The sequence below is a fragment of the Staurois parvus genome, unplaced genomic scaffold (assembly GCF_062004578.1).
Source record: "Staurois parvus isolate SC_StPar_1 unplaced genomic scaffold, SC_StPar_1.0 ptg000783l, whole genome shotgun sequence".
In the NCBI taxonomy this organism is placed as follows: domain Eukaryota; kingdom Metazoa; phylum Chordata; class Amphibia; order Anura; family Ranidae; genus Staurois; species Staurois parvus.
Window position 1 is genome coordinate 3,179,439 of NW_028318579.1, and position 13,445 is coordinate 3,192,883.

At 42.8% G+C, this 13,445-nt stretch overlaps 1 protein-coding gene across 1 annotated transcript in view; it reads left to right on the top strand.

The window, feature by feature from the left end:
- COL22A1 (collagen type XXII alpha 1 chain) overlaps positions 1 to 13,445 on the top strand; it is a 665,084-nt gene that overhangs the window by 522,047 nt on the left and 129,592 nt on the right. The window contains exons 48-50 of the mRNA XM_089654647.1: positions 5,119 to 5,172; positions 8,279 to 8,332; positions 11,049 to 11,102. Coding sequence (XP_089510773.1) covers positions 5,119 to 5,172; positions 8,279 to 8,332; positions 11,049 to 11,102 — 162 coding nt within the window. The remainder of the gene's footprint in view (positions 1 to 5,118; positions 5,173 to 8,278; positions 8,333 to 11,048; positions 11,103 to 13,445) is intronic.

The window sequence follows — 13,445 nt, forward strand, 5'->3', positions numbered from 1 at the left end:
AGGTATCTGACAGGTAACTGACCTGCAGAGCCTCCCAGCCCTGTCCCGAATTTGACCCTGCTGACAATTTCCCCAGGCTGCTACTCAGTCTCTCTAACTAAAAAAAAAATGTAACTAGCCCCTTACAACTATCTGGAGGGGCACTACATATGTAATGTATAATAAATATGCTCTATGTATATCCATGTTATATATTTGTAACCCAGTTTGCTATTATTTTATTAGGTATCTCATGCTGCCTGCTCTAGTTAATATACCTGTGATGTTAGTGAGGAATACCATACAGAAGAGAGGGGGAGGAATATTAATTTCCCAACATGCATCTGGAAGACAGGAAATTGCCTAGGCAACTTATGATCAGGAGCTGCTTGGGAAAAAATGTGAAAATATAAAAATGTGAAAAATATATACAGAGCCGCAACAAATGTTTGATTATCTCTTATAATTGTAAGTGCTATGTAGAGGCCATAATGTGGTGGTTTTTCTTGCAATGAGAAAATTATGACAACTAGATGGTGTTGATAATCATAGTTACATATAAAACATATATTCATTGACTTAAACCCAAAACCCACAATTATAGTGAAAAAATCAAGACCCAAAGAGATTACCCAAAAATAAAAAATATCAAATATATATAAAAGAACAAAAATAAAATAAAGTCCCAATATGCAAAGTGTCCAAATAATGTGTCCAAACAAAGATCAATTTCTTGATAGGAAGACGCTTCCTACTCCACTGAAGAAGATGCAAATCAATCACAGGTGCTCTTCAAATACCTCAAAAAACAAAATCTCAACATAGTATATTACCTTTTAAATCCCAGAACTAAAGTGCCACACGTGTATCATGCAAAAAAAAACACTCCAGTGTCACAGCACTCATGTGAAAAAAAAAATAAAAATTTAAATATCACTGCAAACTATATATAAAGTGCATAATTACCCTAAAACAAACAAATTCCAGCTTGTAATCAACCACATATGTACAGAGTGTCCTTAGAATGGTATCCTCTTGTTCCTCAGGACCTCACAAACAGACCAGGAATCAGTATGTGAATTATAATCATATATAAAATTTATTGTAGCCACTTACATATAAAAACGATAAGATCAGCAAGACAGCATCAAACTCCTCATGCCCAGTATACGATCCCCTTTCCATGTGTAGAGGGTCTCCCGATCACCAGGTAATTCCCCCTTGCTACTCCTATCCAGCACTATCACTTTGTAGCTCTGGGGGACACCTGAAGTGCACCGTTACTCTCCAGACCTCCAACACACAGGGATTCCAGAATCCAAAATGGCTGCCGCAGCACTAGCCCTAGCACATGAGTGCTGTGACACTGGAGTGTTTTTTTTTGCATGATACACGTGTGGCACTTTAGTCCTGGGATTAAAAGGTAATATACTATGTTGAGATTTTGTTTTTTGAGGTATTTGAAGAGCACCTGTGATTGATTTGCATCTTCTTCAGTGGAGTAGGAAGCGTCTTCCTATCAAGAAATTGATCTTTGTTTGGACACATTATTTGGACACTTTGCATATTGGGACTTTATTTTATTTTTGTTCTTTTATATATATTTGATATTTTTTATTTTTGGGTAATCTCTTTGGGTCTTGATTTTTTCACTATAATTGTGGGTTTTGGGTTTAAGTCAATGAATATATGTTTTATTAGTACTTCAGGGGAAGGATATTGATATGACTTTAAGGGATTTATGAGGATTTTATATATATATGTGTGCTGATTTATACTTATTCCATAGTTACATATAGTTACATAGTTAGTCTGGCTGAAAAAAGACAAAAGTCCATCCAGTTCAACCATAAAAGAAAAAAAAAGTTATAATCCTACACCCACAGTTGATCCAGAGGAAGGCAAAAAAAACAGCAAAGCATGATCCAATTTGCTCCTGCAGGGAAAATAATTCCTTCCTGATCCCCCGAGAGGCAATCGGATATTCCCTGGATCAACTTTACCTGTAAATGTTATATCCAGTTATATTCTGTGTATCCAAGAAAGAATCCAGGACTTTCCTACAGCAATCCACTGAGCTGGCCAGAACCAACTCTTGAGGGAATCCATAGGAAATAATAGTATTAGAAAAAAATACAGTGATTTTTCTATGTGGCTGTGTAAATGTTTGTCACATTCATACATATTTATTATTATTTGTTATTTTTTTTTAATAAAAAAAGATCCCTTAGAATCTAGGCCAATATTATGGTTTTAAGCCCAATGGATCTTTTAATTTACCTCTGGGTAAAATCTTCTTTTTTAATTTTGGAGAAACGGGTGGGAAGCGTTAGATGCTTTGTTAGGTTTTATTGCTGGGCTTTCTATTTTCATTGGTGACCAGGACCCTTGCTCTCTGTGTGGAAGCAGTGGTCTCCCTGCAGAGAGTCTGCCACACCCCCTGATGAGTCATAGTTAGAGCTCTTGAAGTTCATGCTCTCATGATGATTGGAGGGCTCTAGCTCTGACTCAACGGGGGGTGTTTCAGACCTCTGCAGATAGACTGCTGCTTCCACACATAGATCAAAGGTCCTTGTCTGCAGTATGCTAGCAAGGGCAAGAGCATTTAAAGTGGTTCTAAAGGCAGAAATTTCTTTTTTAACCTTAACCCTTTGAGAACCAAAAGATTACAGAACGCCAAAAGAATCAATTTTTTTGTTTTTAAAGTTTGTACACTTCAGTTGCTGTAACTAAGCCATTTCATGAAATAATTGGCAAAAAGCTAGATCCATTTGTTGTTTGTTGATAAGAACTAATATTTTGATTCAAACAAAAAAAAAAGAGTTTTAAGTTCTCAATCAGATGATACACGCAATTAAAAACATGGGACAAATACGTCCCTTGGTCCTCAAAGGGTTAAAGCTGAACTCCGGTCAAAATTTTTGTTTTCCCATACAGTGGGGCTGTGCCCGCAGTGCATGGGTTAAGTGCTTGTTTTGTCCAGAGGCACAAGGAAAAGTTGTACGTACCCATTCCTCTGATCCTCCAGAAAACCACGCTCCCCTACGTCCAAGGGTGAACTGTTCCTGCTGTCCTCACATCTGGAGCTGGTCTATGGGCGTGATGATGCCAGGAACAGCCCATTCACAAGACCTCTAGCGTGAGAGGGGGCAGGAGCGGCGGGGACTGGTCTTTCACTCGGAGGATCGGCGGATTAGGTAAGTATAGTTTTGCTTTCCGAGCCCCTACACAAAAATGAGCATTTAACCCATGCAGTGCGGGCACAGCCTCACTGCATGGGACAATAATAATTTTGCCTGGAATTCTTCTTTAATGTATTTTATGAATTAAGTTAAAAAACTTTGAGTGCAGCTCCCCCCTTCAGCCCCAACTTATACTTATTAGGGCACCATCTCGATCCAACAATGGGCATGAGATAAGCGGCTCTTAGGAGTCCCTCTTTCTCCTAATTGGCTCACACAGCAGTGAGAGCTATTGGTTTTTGCTGCTGCCAAGCACAGCCAGTGAGCCGATAAGGCAATAAGGAGAGGGGGCGCAGGAGCCAAGCTGCTCTTTGTGTGAATGGACAATATCACAGGAGCGCGGCTTGGTAGTGAAACTGCTTGAGTGCCCCCATAGCAAGAGGCTAGCTATTGGGGGCACTCGGCAAGGGGGAGGAGACAGGACCACCAGTGAGTGACCCAAAAAGAAGAGGATTGGAGCTGTGCTGTGAAAACCATCGTACAGTGCAGGTAAGTATAACTGTTTTTGTTTTTTATTATTAGAACCTTTAGAATCACTTTAAGCAGTGGCTGTTTAATAAATAAATTAAATAAATAAATAATTAAAAAAAAATACATACATGCATATTATTATACAGGATCGCTCGAAAGAGCAGGGCCCTCGATCCCCTCATGTTTTGCATTGTATTGGTATTGTTCTGTCACATGTTCTGTCCCCCTTTGTAATGTACAGCGCTGAGTGAACTATTGGCGCTTTATAAATACTGTATAATAATAATAATAATAATAATTTATATGGCGCCAACAGTTTGCGCAGGGCTTTACACTATAAGGGAGACAGTACAATTACAATACATTTCAGTACAGAAGGAATAGGAGGGCCCGGCTCTTGGAGCTTACAATCTAAAGCAGTGGTTCTCAACCTGTGGGTCGCGACCCCTTTGGGGGTCGAACGACCCTTTCACAGAGGTCACCTAAGACCATTGGAAAACACATATTTCCGATGTGTAAAGAGCAGCTACTGTGTAGAAAGCAGCTACTGTGTTGAAAGCAGATACTGTGTTGAAAGCAGCAGTATTGGAGGTAAAACGACACTCATGAATTATAATTACTGGGTAAATAATTTTATGGTTGGGGGTCACCACAACATGAGGAACTGTATTAAAGGGTCGCGGCATTAGGAAGGTTGAGAACCACTGATCTAAAGGAAGGGGGAGGTGATACAAAAGGTGATAGGTGCGGGGGATGATCTGGTGGAGGTGATTCAAGTACAGTTCTTAGGTGGAGGTGGGGTAGGCTTCCATGAAGAAGTGAGTTTTCAAAGATCGCCTAAAGGCAGACAGGATGGAGGCTTACCGAACATACAGGGAGTTCCAGAGGATAGGAGAGGCTCTGGATATATATACAGATTGTAAGCTCCACGAGCAGGGCCCTCATATTCCTTCCGTACTGAAATGTATTGTAATTGTACTGTCTCCCTCAGGGGCGGACTGACAACTCATGGGGCCCCCGGGCAATAGGGGATCATGGGGCCCCTGTGTCCTTGCCCAAACTCAAAAAAGCCTATGAAAACGATACCAGGGGCATCTCATGGGGCCCCCACTGACCCCGGGCCCTCGGGCAGTGCCCGAGTTTCCAAATGGTCAGTCCACCCCTGGTCTCCCTTATATTGTAAAGCGCTGCACAAACTGTTGGCGTGATATAAATCCTGTATAATAATAATATATGGTTTTGCAATTTTTGATGCACCTACAATGTACTTAAGTTGATTTAAACATAAAGCTAATTTGGCCTTTAAATAGAAATTAAAAAAATATATAAGCAAAGGGTATATTACAGAGTGAAAATGTAAAAAAGAGAACTTCAAGGATAATGTTGTTTGAGGTTTGGGTTGAACCTGTTAAAATTTATATTTTAGGGCGGCAAAGGAGACCGAGGGCCAGATGGAGAAGCTGGACCAAAAGGCGAACAGGTAAAAACCTTCTAGACATTGTACATTCTGTATGTAGAGATAACACCATTTTTAAAGTTACTGTAGATGGCAAATCCTTCAACAAGCAAATAAAGTCCAAATTTGTGAGACATGGATGGGTTTTTTGTGTTCATGTGTTAAAGCCAAAACTTAGTGTTTTTTAAATTAGCAATTAAGTAGCACAGTGTTTTAAAGAACGAAGCTATGGCTGCAATATACAGGTTGCGGTCATCAGGGTCACCACACAAGGTGACCACGCAAGCTACGCTCTAGTAGGAGATATAGCAGTAGGGTTACCACCTCACCTATTAATTACAGGTTCTGTGGCTGATTAAGGTGGTTTTGAAACTCATTTAGTGCCTTATCTGCAATAATTTATCCTCAGAACCTGTGTAATTAATAGGTGTTCAGTTTTAAAGGGATGAGGTGGCAACCTTATATAGCAGGTAGGGATCAAGCAGAAGCATAGTCAGTGAACAAGCCAAAGGTCGATAACAAGTGGTTGCAGGTTGGGATTAAGTGGGAGCATAGTTGAGGACCAAGTCAAGGGCAAGTAATGAGTGGTAGAGGAGATGAGGACAATTGCAGGTACAAAAAAGAGCAGATATCGGCCAGGGAAGTGCAGAGATATGGCTTATATCAGCAAGCTCATGGGAGCAGCAAAAAGATCAAGGTTCACCAAAAACAAGAGACAAGGTGTGACTGGTCCTGCAACCTTCTGGTACGTGTTCCATTCTTACTTAGATGAGAATTGAGGAAGTAGGAGTGGGTACCTGTCAAGAAAATGTACCCACTCACCATTAAAAAAACAAAAAAAGTTGCAAACATGTTAGAGGCTGGAGGGAGGAAGAGGATGCATTTTGTGTGAAGGTCTGCTTTAAGTCTGTTTTCTGGTTGCTTAAAGGAGATGTTCAGCCAAAGTTCATTTGGCTGTACTTCTCCTGTAGCTCACAGAAGTGCAGTTCATTCTGTAATCACATGACCCATTTTCAGCTGACAGCAGGCTGAAGCCCGCTGTCAACTGACGTCACTCAGCCGGTCCAGGCTGGGGAAAGATCCTGACTTTAAACTCACAATCCACCCCAGAGTCTGGAGCGGTACTTGGCTCAGCCTCTCAGCAATCTGCTGAGCAGGTAGCGGTGACTGGCAGTCCCACTCTCTGCTCAGAGCGGCAGGGAGAACTCAGTGATCGCTGAGTTCTCACAGTTAGAGCCGGCGGGGGCCAGATGCAGCATCTACCTAGGTAAGTATAAACGGGGGGCCATACTTGTCTTTTAACCCCCCTGGCGGTATTCCCGAGTGTAGCTCGGGGTAAAGTTTCAGTACCACAAGCGGTAACCCCGAGCTACACTCGGGCTTACCATGCAACGTTGCTCCGCAATCCCTCGATCACTTACCTTGTTCTGCACTCCCGCGATGTCCCTCCTGCAGTGTCCCCGGCAATGAAATCCGGTGGATGCTGGCATCTGTCTTCTGGGTTCCATCCTCTGTGAGTGTCGGGACATACGGGGGACGGAGCGGCAGGAAATTTGAAAATGACAAAAAGTGACATTCACAAAAATCACATAGTATAACATTACTGTTCCAAACCATTTCACATACATTGTGTCCCGAGTGCTTTGTCCGGCGCCCTGCCTGCATTTTTACTGTTCTTTCTGCCTGGAAACTGAGAAAAGTCCATGGCGTCCAAAAAGAGTTCCTTTAGGTCAAAAGCGGTTTCAGACCGGCTAGAGAACAGCGATAGTAAATCAGAACCACTTGCAGAATTGAGTGATAATGATTTGTGGGGGAAATGTTTCATCAAACACTGAAAACAATTTTGCGACCTTGCTCAGTGATGTGCGAACTTGGCGCTATATTTCAAATTTCAGTGTTTTTGGTTTGATTATATTATTGAATTAAATGTATTATTATTATATTATTATTTTTTATGATCATTTATTAAATTATAATTTATGATTTCGTGTTTCAAATTTTATCCTACCCGGGATGTTTAATAGATTCTTGTTCGGACAGATTTCAGTGAGTTATTCCTAAAAATTACAGCCTACAATAAAAAACTACATATTTCCATGCAAAATAAGGGTACCGCTTTCAGCACCAAAAATCTGAAATAATCAGACCGCCTAGGAGGTTAATTTATGATTTCATGTTTCAAGTTTTATCCTACCCGGGATGTTTACTAGACTCTTGTTCGGACAGATTTCAGTGAGTTATTCCTAAGAATTACAGGCCTACAATATAAAACGCCAAATTTCCATGCAAAATAATGGTACCGCTTTCAGCACCAAAAATCTGAAATAATCATACCTCCAGGGAGGTTAAAGTATATTAAGTGTAAGGTGAAATACAGGTGTACCTCAGTTTACGAATTTAATGCATTCTCCGGGACGTTTTGTATTGCAAAAAATTTGTAAACCGAAACGCGGTTTCCCTTAGGAATGCACTGAAAACCAATTAATCCGTTCCGGAGGTCAGAAAAAAAGTAAAAAATAAGTTGCTGTCACTATGGGGTTTATTTACTAAAGCTGGAGAGTCCAAAATCAGACTCCCTTCTGCATAGAAACCAATCAGCTTCTAACCTCAGCTTGTTCAATGAAGCTTTGGCAATGAAACCTGGAAGCTGATTGGTTTCTATGCAGAAGGGAGTCTGATTTTGGACTCTCCAGCTTTAGTAAATAAACCCCTATAGGTCAGTGCTAGTTTTTAAAAGTAATTACCGGCTTTTTTTCTTCACTATAGCTCAGAGAATCAGCTGTCACTTTCCCCCCAGCTAAAAGAAATAAAGTTTCCTTTTCGTTTATTTCCCTGAGTTTAAAGAAGCAATGTTTCCTTTTAGTTTGTTTCCCGAGATAAAAGAAACAAAGTCTCCTTTAGCTCTGGGGAAAGTGACAGCTAATTCTGTGAGCTATAGTGAAGAAAAAAAAAAGCAGGCAACAGCATTTAAAAATTGGCACCAACATACACTTCGTACTGTGAAAAAAACTTTTTAATGGATTTTCATTCGTAAACCGAAAATTATGTTAACCGAGGCGTTCGTAAACCGAGGTACGCCTGTATATTGGATGAAATATAATATAGGTCTGCATTTTTTGTCTTACACCAGGGCATTCCTGGTATGCCAGGTTTCATCGGATCTCCGGGTAATCCAGGACCGCCTGTAAGTACTCAATTGTTATTATAATGTAAAGTGATAAGAAAACGGCAACCGGCATTCACGGTCAGCTGTTTACAAAAATTGATTTGGAAGGGAAGAGTTACAAAGCAAAAGTAAAGATTAGAAATTCGCAAAATTGTCACATGTGTGTGAAGGTCAGACTTGGTAAGTCAGCCAATACCTTGCGCCTTTGCCAAACAGGGAAGCTTTTAAGCACCAATCTTGGTCAGTTGCCATGTAGGACCTTAAAAACCATAAACATTTGGATAATAAAACATTCACTTAATGATTTGCACAGGCAATACATTAACAAGAGCAGGAGACATTCATTTCTGTTATTTTGGAACATCTTATCAGCTTCATCGTGACCTAAACTCTTGCTGTAAAACACGGGTGTCAAACTGGCGACCCTCCAGCGGTTGCCAAACTAGAAGTCTCATGAGGCACTGCAAGATTGACAGTTACAAGCAGGGGCGGACTGATAACTCATGTGGCCCCTGGGCAATAGGGGATCATGGGGCCCCTGTGTCCTCGCCCACACTCAAACCACACCCAAAAAAGCCTATGAAAGGTACCAGGGGCATCTCATGGGGCCCCTTACTGAACCCGGGACCTTGGGCGGTGCCCAAGTTTCCGAATGGTCTTTCCACCCCTGGTTGTGAGCATGACTCCTAAAGGCAGAGGAATGATGGGACTTGTAGTTTTGCAACAGCTGGAGGGCCGCCAGTTTGACACCCTTGATGTAGAGCATTAGGAGACTGTCTCTTCTACGAACACATTTCAAGGACGATGTTCTAATGATATCATTCTGAAAACATTCTAGCAAGTGAACATGTTACTATGTAAAGATCCTGGTCATTATATATAAGCACCTAATATTGTCATTTAACCAGAAATAAAGCACATAGTACATTTTTTTCTATATTAACCTCTTGCCAATACGTTTAGGCAGCAACAAGAAAGGTAGGCTTTAATGTCCAGCCGCCACACATATGCTTCGATGGTGGCATGAGGTTGTGTGCTGAGAGCGCATTCACTCAGGGGCATATTTACCACAAGGCAAACAAGGCATTTGCTTAGGGCGGCATTTTTTAGGGGAGGCAGCACTGCCCCACGAAGAAGGGACATACAGTATGTGGCATAGGGACCAGATGGGATCCAAGAGGCTGCAGGCTGATTGATGGTGTATGCAGAGCCCGACTGTCGTTCCTGGGGATGGCCAGAGCTGTGAAGGTGAGTGTCTTTCTCACTATTGCCGGGGGGGGGGGGGTGGTTGGTGTCATTGTCAAGGCTTTTGATCAGTAGCCAGTGGCACGAACATCCGATCATGTAACCACTGTAAGAGCCAATCACAACAGTCACATGATACAGAAGCCACACCATCTCCTGGGCATTAAAGCCCACACTAAAGGGCCCGCAGAAGGTGGTATTAATAGATTAAGAGGAAAACCATGGGGTGATGTGCATGTATTGCTGAGATGCATTGCATTTTTTTTTTGCTTTACATAGACAAGGAGAGAGACATGTTCCAGCAAGACAGTCTAGAACAGCAATGGGCAAACTACGGCCCGCGGGCCGTATACGGCCCGGCGGACCTTTTAATCCGGCCCGCGGAGCTAGGCTCCCGCTAGGCTCCTCTCACAGTCCGCCCTGAAGACCGGTGTAGCATGAAAATCTGTCTCCTATGAGGATCTGTCCCCCTCGACGTATCTGCGCATGTGCCGGAGATCGCCGATCGACTGCTAATGCCTGAAACTGGCACATGCGCAGATACGTCGAGGGGGGCAGATCCTCATAGGAGACAGATTTTCATGCTACACCGGAACGGCGCGGGAACACGGCGAGAGGAACGCGCGGAGCAAAGGTAAGTGAATTGACACAGGGGGGACTTGGGGACTTAATATGGGGGATGAATTAATATGGGGGATGAATTAATATGGGGAATGAATTACTATAGGGGGGATGAATTACTATGGGGGATGAATTACTATATGGGGGATGAATTACTATGGGGGATGAATTACTATATGGGGGATGAATTACTATGGGGGATTAATTACTATATGGGGGATGAATTACTATGGGGGATGAATTACTATGGGGGATGAATTACTATATGGAGGATGAATTACTATGGGGGATGAATTCCTATGGGGGATGAATTACTATGGGGGATGAATTACTATATGGGGGATGAATTACTATGGGGGATGAATTACTATATGGGGGATTAAATACTATGCTTACTATGGGGGAATATTACTATACTTACTATGGATGACACATACACATCATTCATCTACTCTTGGTCCGGCCCCCGGGTCCAATATATGAACCCATTGCGGCCCTAAAGTCAAAAAGTTTGCCCACCCCTGGTCTAGAATAACTTGTGCTTCCTCTTTATTTGGAGCATCGTCATCTAGTTAGCTATGCAAAATTCTACAAGTCCCAAGCATTCTCAAAATTGATCCTGTCTGTGTTTTAATTTCTCTATTTGTGACCAAAATTGCGTACTTGAGCTCCACCAATGGTAATGAGTCTTTCAAGATACGTTGCACTGTGTTATATTTGAGCTCCGCCAATAGTAATGAGTCTTTCAAGATACGTTGCACTGTGTTCTGCTTAGTATCCATTTTATTACAATCTCTGAATATTTTATTACATTAACAGACTTATATTAATAAATTCTCTCATTAAAACTTGTTTCCCTGATGTTTAGGGACCTGATGGCCTTTCTGGACCCACTGGACCTCCTGGCCCCTCTGGAGAGACTGTAAGCACAATCTTATATTCACAATGTACTAGCACCAAGAGAGACCCTAGGGCTGACAACACTGCTTGGGGTTTTCAGTGCAGCAGAGGCAGCATTGTCGTCTGGGCCAGGCAGAGGGGTGGGCAGGAGAGGTGGCTGCCTTGGGTGTTTCAGCAGGAGGGAGGCACAAAAAGGGGACGTTTGCTCAGTAATCATTACCTTGGTTTTGGATAGAATTAGGTTTTTCTGTCTGTGACCCCAGAAAGGAAATGAATGCGCAATTTCTGCCCCAGGAACCATGGAGGGAGGTTGTTACAGGACAAAGCAAGTTCTGATCCTTCACCGTTTTTTTGTGATGTATGTTTTTTTGCCAACATTGTATAAAATGTAAACGTAAAGCCCCCCTAATAGGCACTCATAAAGCAATAAAGCAGATTCTCATGGGGAGAACTGGGAACCTTGGTCCTGGAGGCCACACACAACCAACAATCCCTTTCGTAGAAACAACAGATTTTTGTCGGCGTAAAGAGACTATTGCTAATTTACAAAATAGCAAAATTGATTATTTTAAAAGTTTAATCATTGGTGTTTTTCTTTTTCATTCACTTACAATGTACCTTTTAGCTTAAAAAATATGACCACTCCAAGAGGAATCAACTCCCTAGCACAGCCCCTTCCTCCTTGCACATTATAGTCCCCTCCTCTTCTGGAATGTCTTATTACTGCCTGTGCTTGCGCAAATCCTCGTCCCCTCTCCCTACAAAAACATTTATGCAACAGGGGAGACGTCAAGGGAAATACTATAGAGCAGTGGTCTCCAAACTGCAGCCTGGGGGCCAGATGTGGCCCTTTGCCTACTTTTATTCGACTCTTGGGGCACCATTTTTCTCCACTGATACCAACATTGGGGCATAATTCCCCCTATTGACACCATTAAAGGGGCAGAAAAACTCCCACTGATGGGTCACAATTCCTCCCAATGACACCAATGGTGGGGCACAAATCCACCCAATGACACGAACAATGGGGCCCAATGACAGTAACGATGGGGTGCTATTTCTCCCAGTGATACCAAAGATGTGGCTTTGTTTGTTCTGCAGAAGTCAGGACCTTTTCTACTCCCAATAGTTTGGCCCTCCTTAGCTCTGAAGGACAGTAAACTGGCCCTTTGTTTAGGTTTGGAGGCCCCTGCTATAGAGAGACATTGGAGTGACAGCTTTGAGCCTGCTGGGGCTGCTGCCATCACATCCAAAATGGCGGCACCCAGCAGCAGTACCAGGGCTTTTGGATATCTACACAAGGGAGGCTTTTCAGGGGAATACCATGCAATAAAATAAATTAAATGTACAAATAATCTTATGGAAAGATTGTTGAAGTTATTGGTCTTGTGGCAGGGACTCTTTAAGAAAATGTATGATGAAAATTGAACTATGGTGCTTCATTGATTGTTAGATATGGTGAAATGTGAGTGCTCGTAAAAAACAAATGGTTTATGGTGACACACCTTTTAACATCTTTCAGCATAGGCTTTCTTTGTAGCTGTCGACAGTCAGGCACATGACTGGAAGGAAGGAGGCTCTAGGGGACCCACATGTAAAATGGGAGATGACTCTGGGGATTTTAATGTAGGGAAGAGGGCTCTGGAAACCCTGATGTAAGGGGGGTGTCTCTGGGAATCTTGAAAGAAGAGGGCTCTGGGGACCCCGATGTTAAGGTGGTGCCTCTGGGGACCCTGATGTAAGGAGGCGTGCCCTGGGGAACCTGATGTAATGGGGGGTGTCTCTGTAGATCCTGATGTAAGAAAGAGGACTCTAGGTACCCTGATGTAAAGGGGTACCTCTGGGGACCCTGATATAAGGAGAGGGGCTCTGGAGAACCTGATGTAAGGAAAAGGATTCTGGGGGTCCCTGATGTAAAGGGGGTGTCTCTGGGGACCCTTATGGAAGGAGGGGGGCTCTGGAAACGCTGATCTAAAGTGGGAGTGACTCTGGGAATCCTGATGAAAGGAAGACGGCTCTTGAGACCTTGATGTAAGGGGTATGTCTCTGGGGATGTAAAGAAGAAGGCTCTGGGGACCCCGGTGTAAGGAAGAGAGCTATAGTGACCCTGATATAAAGGTTGTGCCTCTGGGGACCCTGATGTAAGGAGAGGTGCTCTGGGGATCCTGATGTAAGGGGAGTGTCTCTGGGGATCCTGATGAAAGAGGGCTCTGGGAACCCCAATGTGAAGGTGGTGCTTCTGGGGACACTGATGTAAGGAGAGGGGCTTTGGGGAACCTGATATAAGCAACAAGACTCTGGAGATTCTGATGAAAAGGGGGTGTCTCTGGGGATCCTTATGGAAGGAGGGGGCTCTAGGAACTCT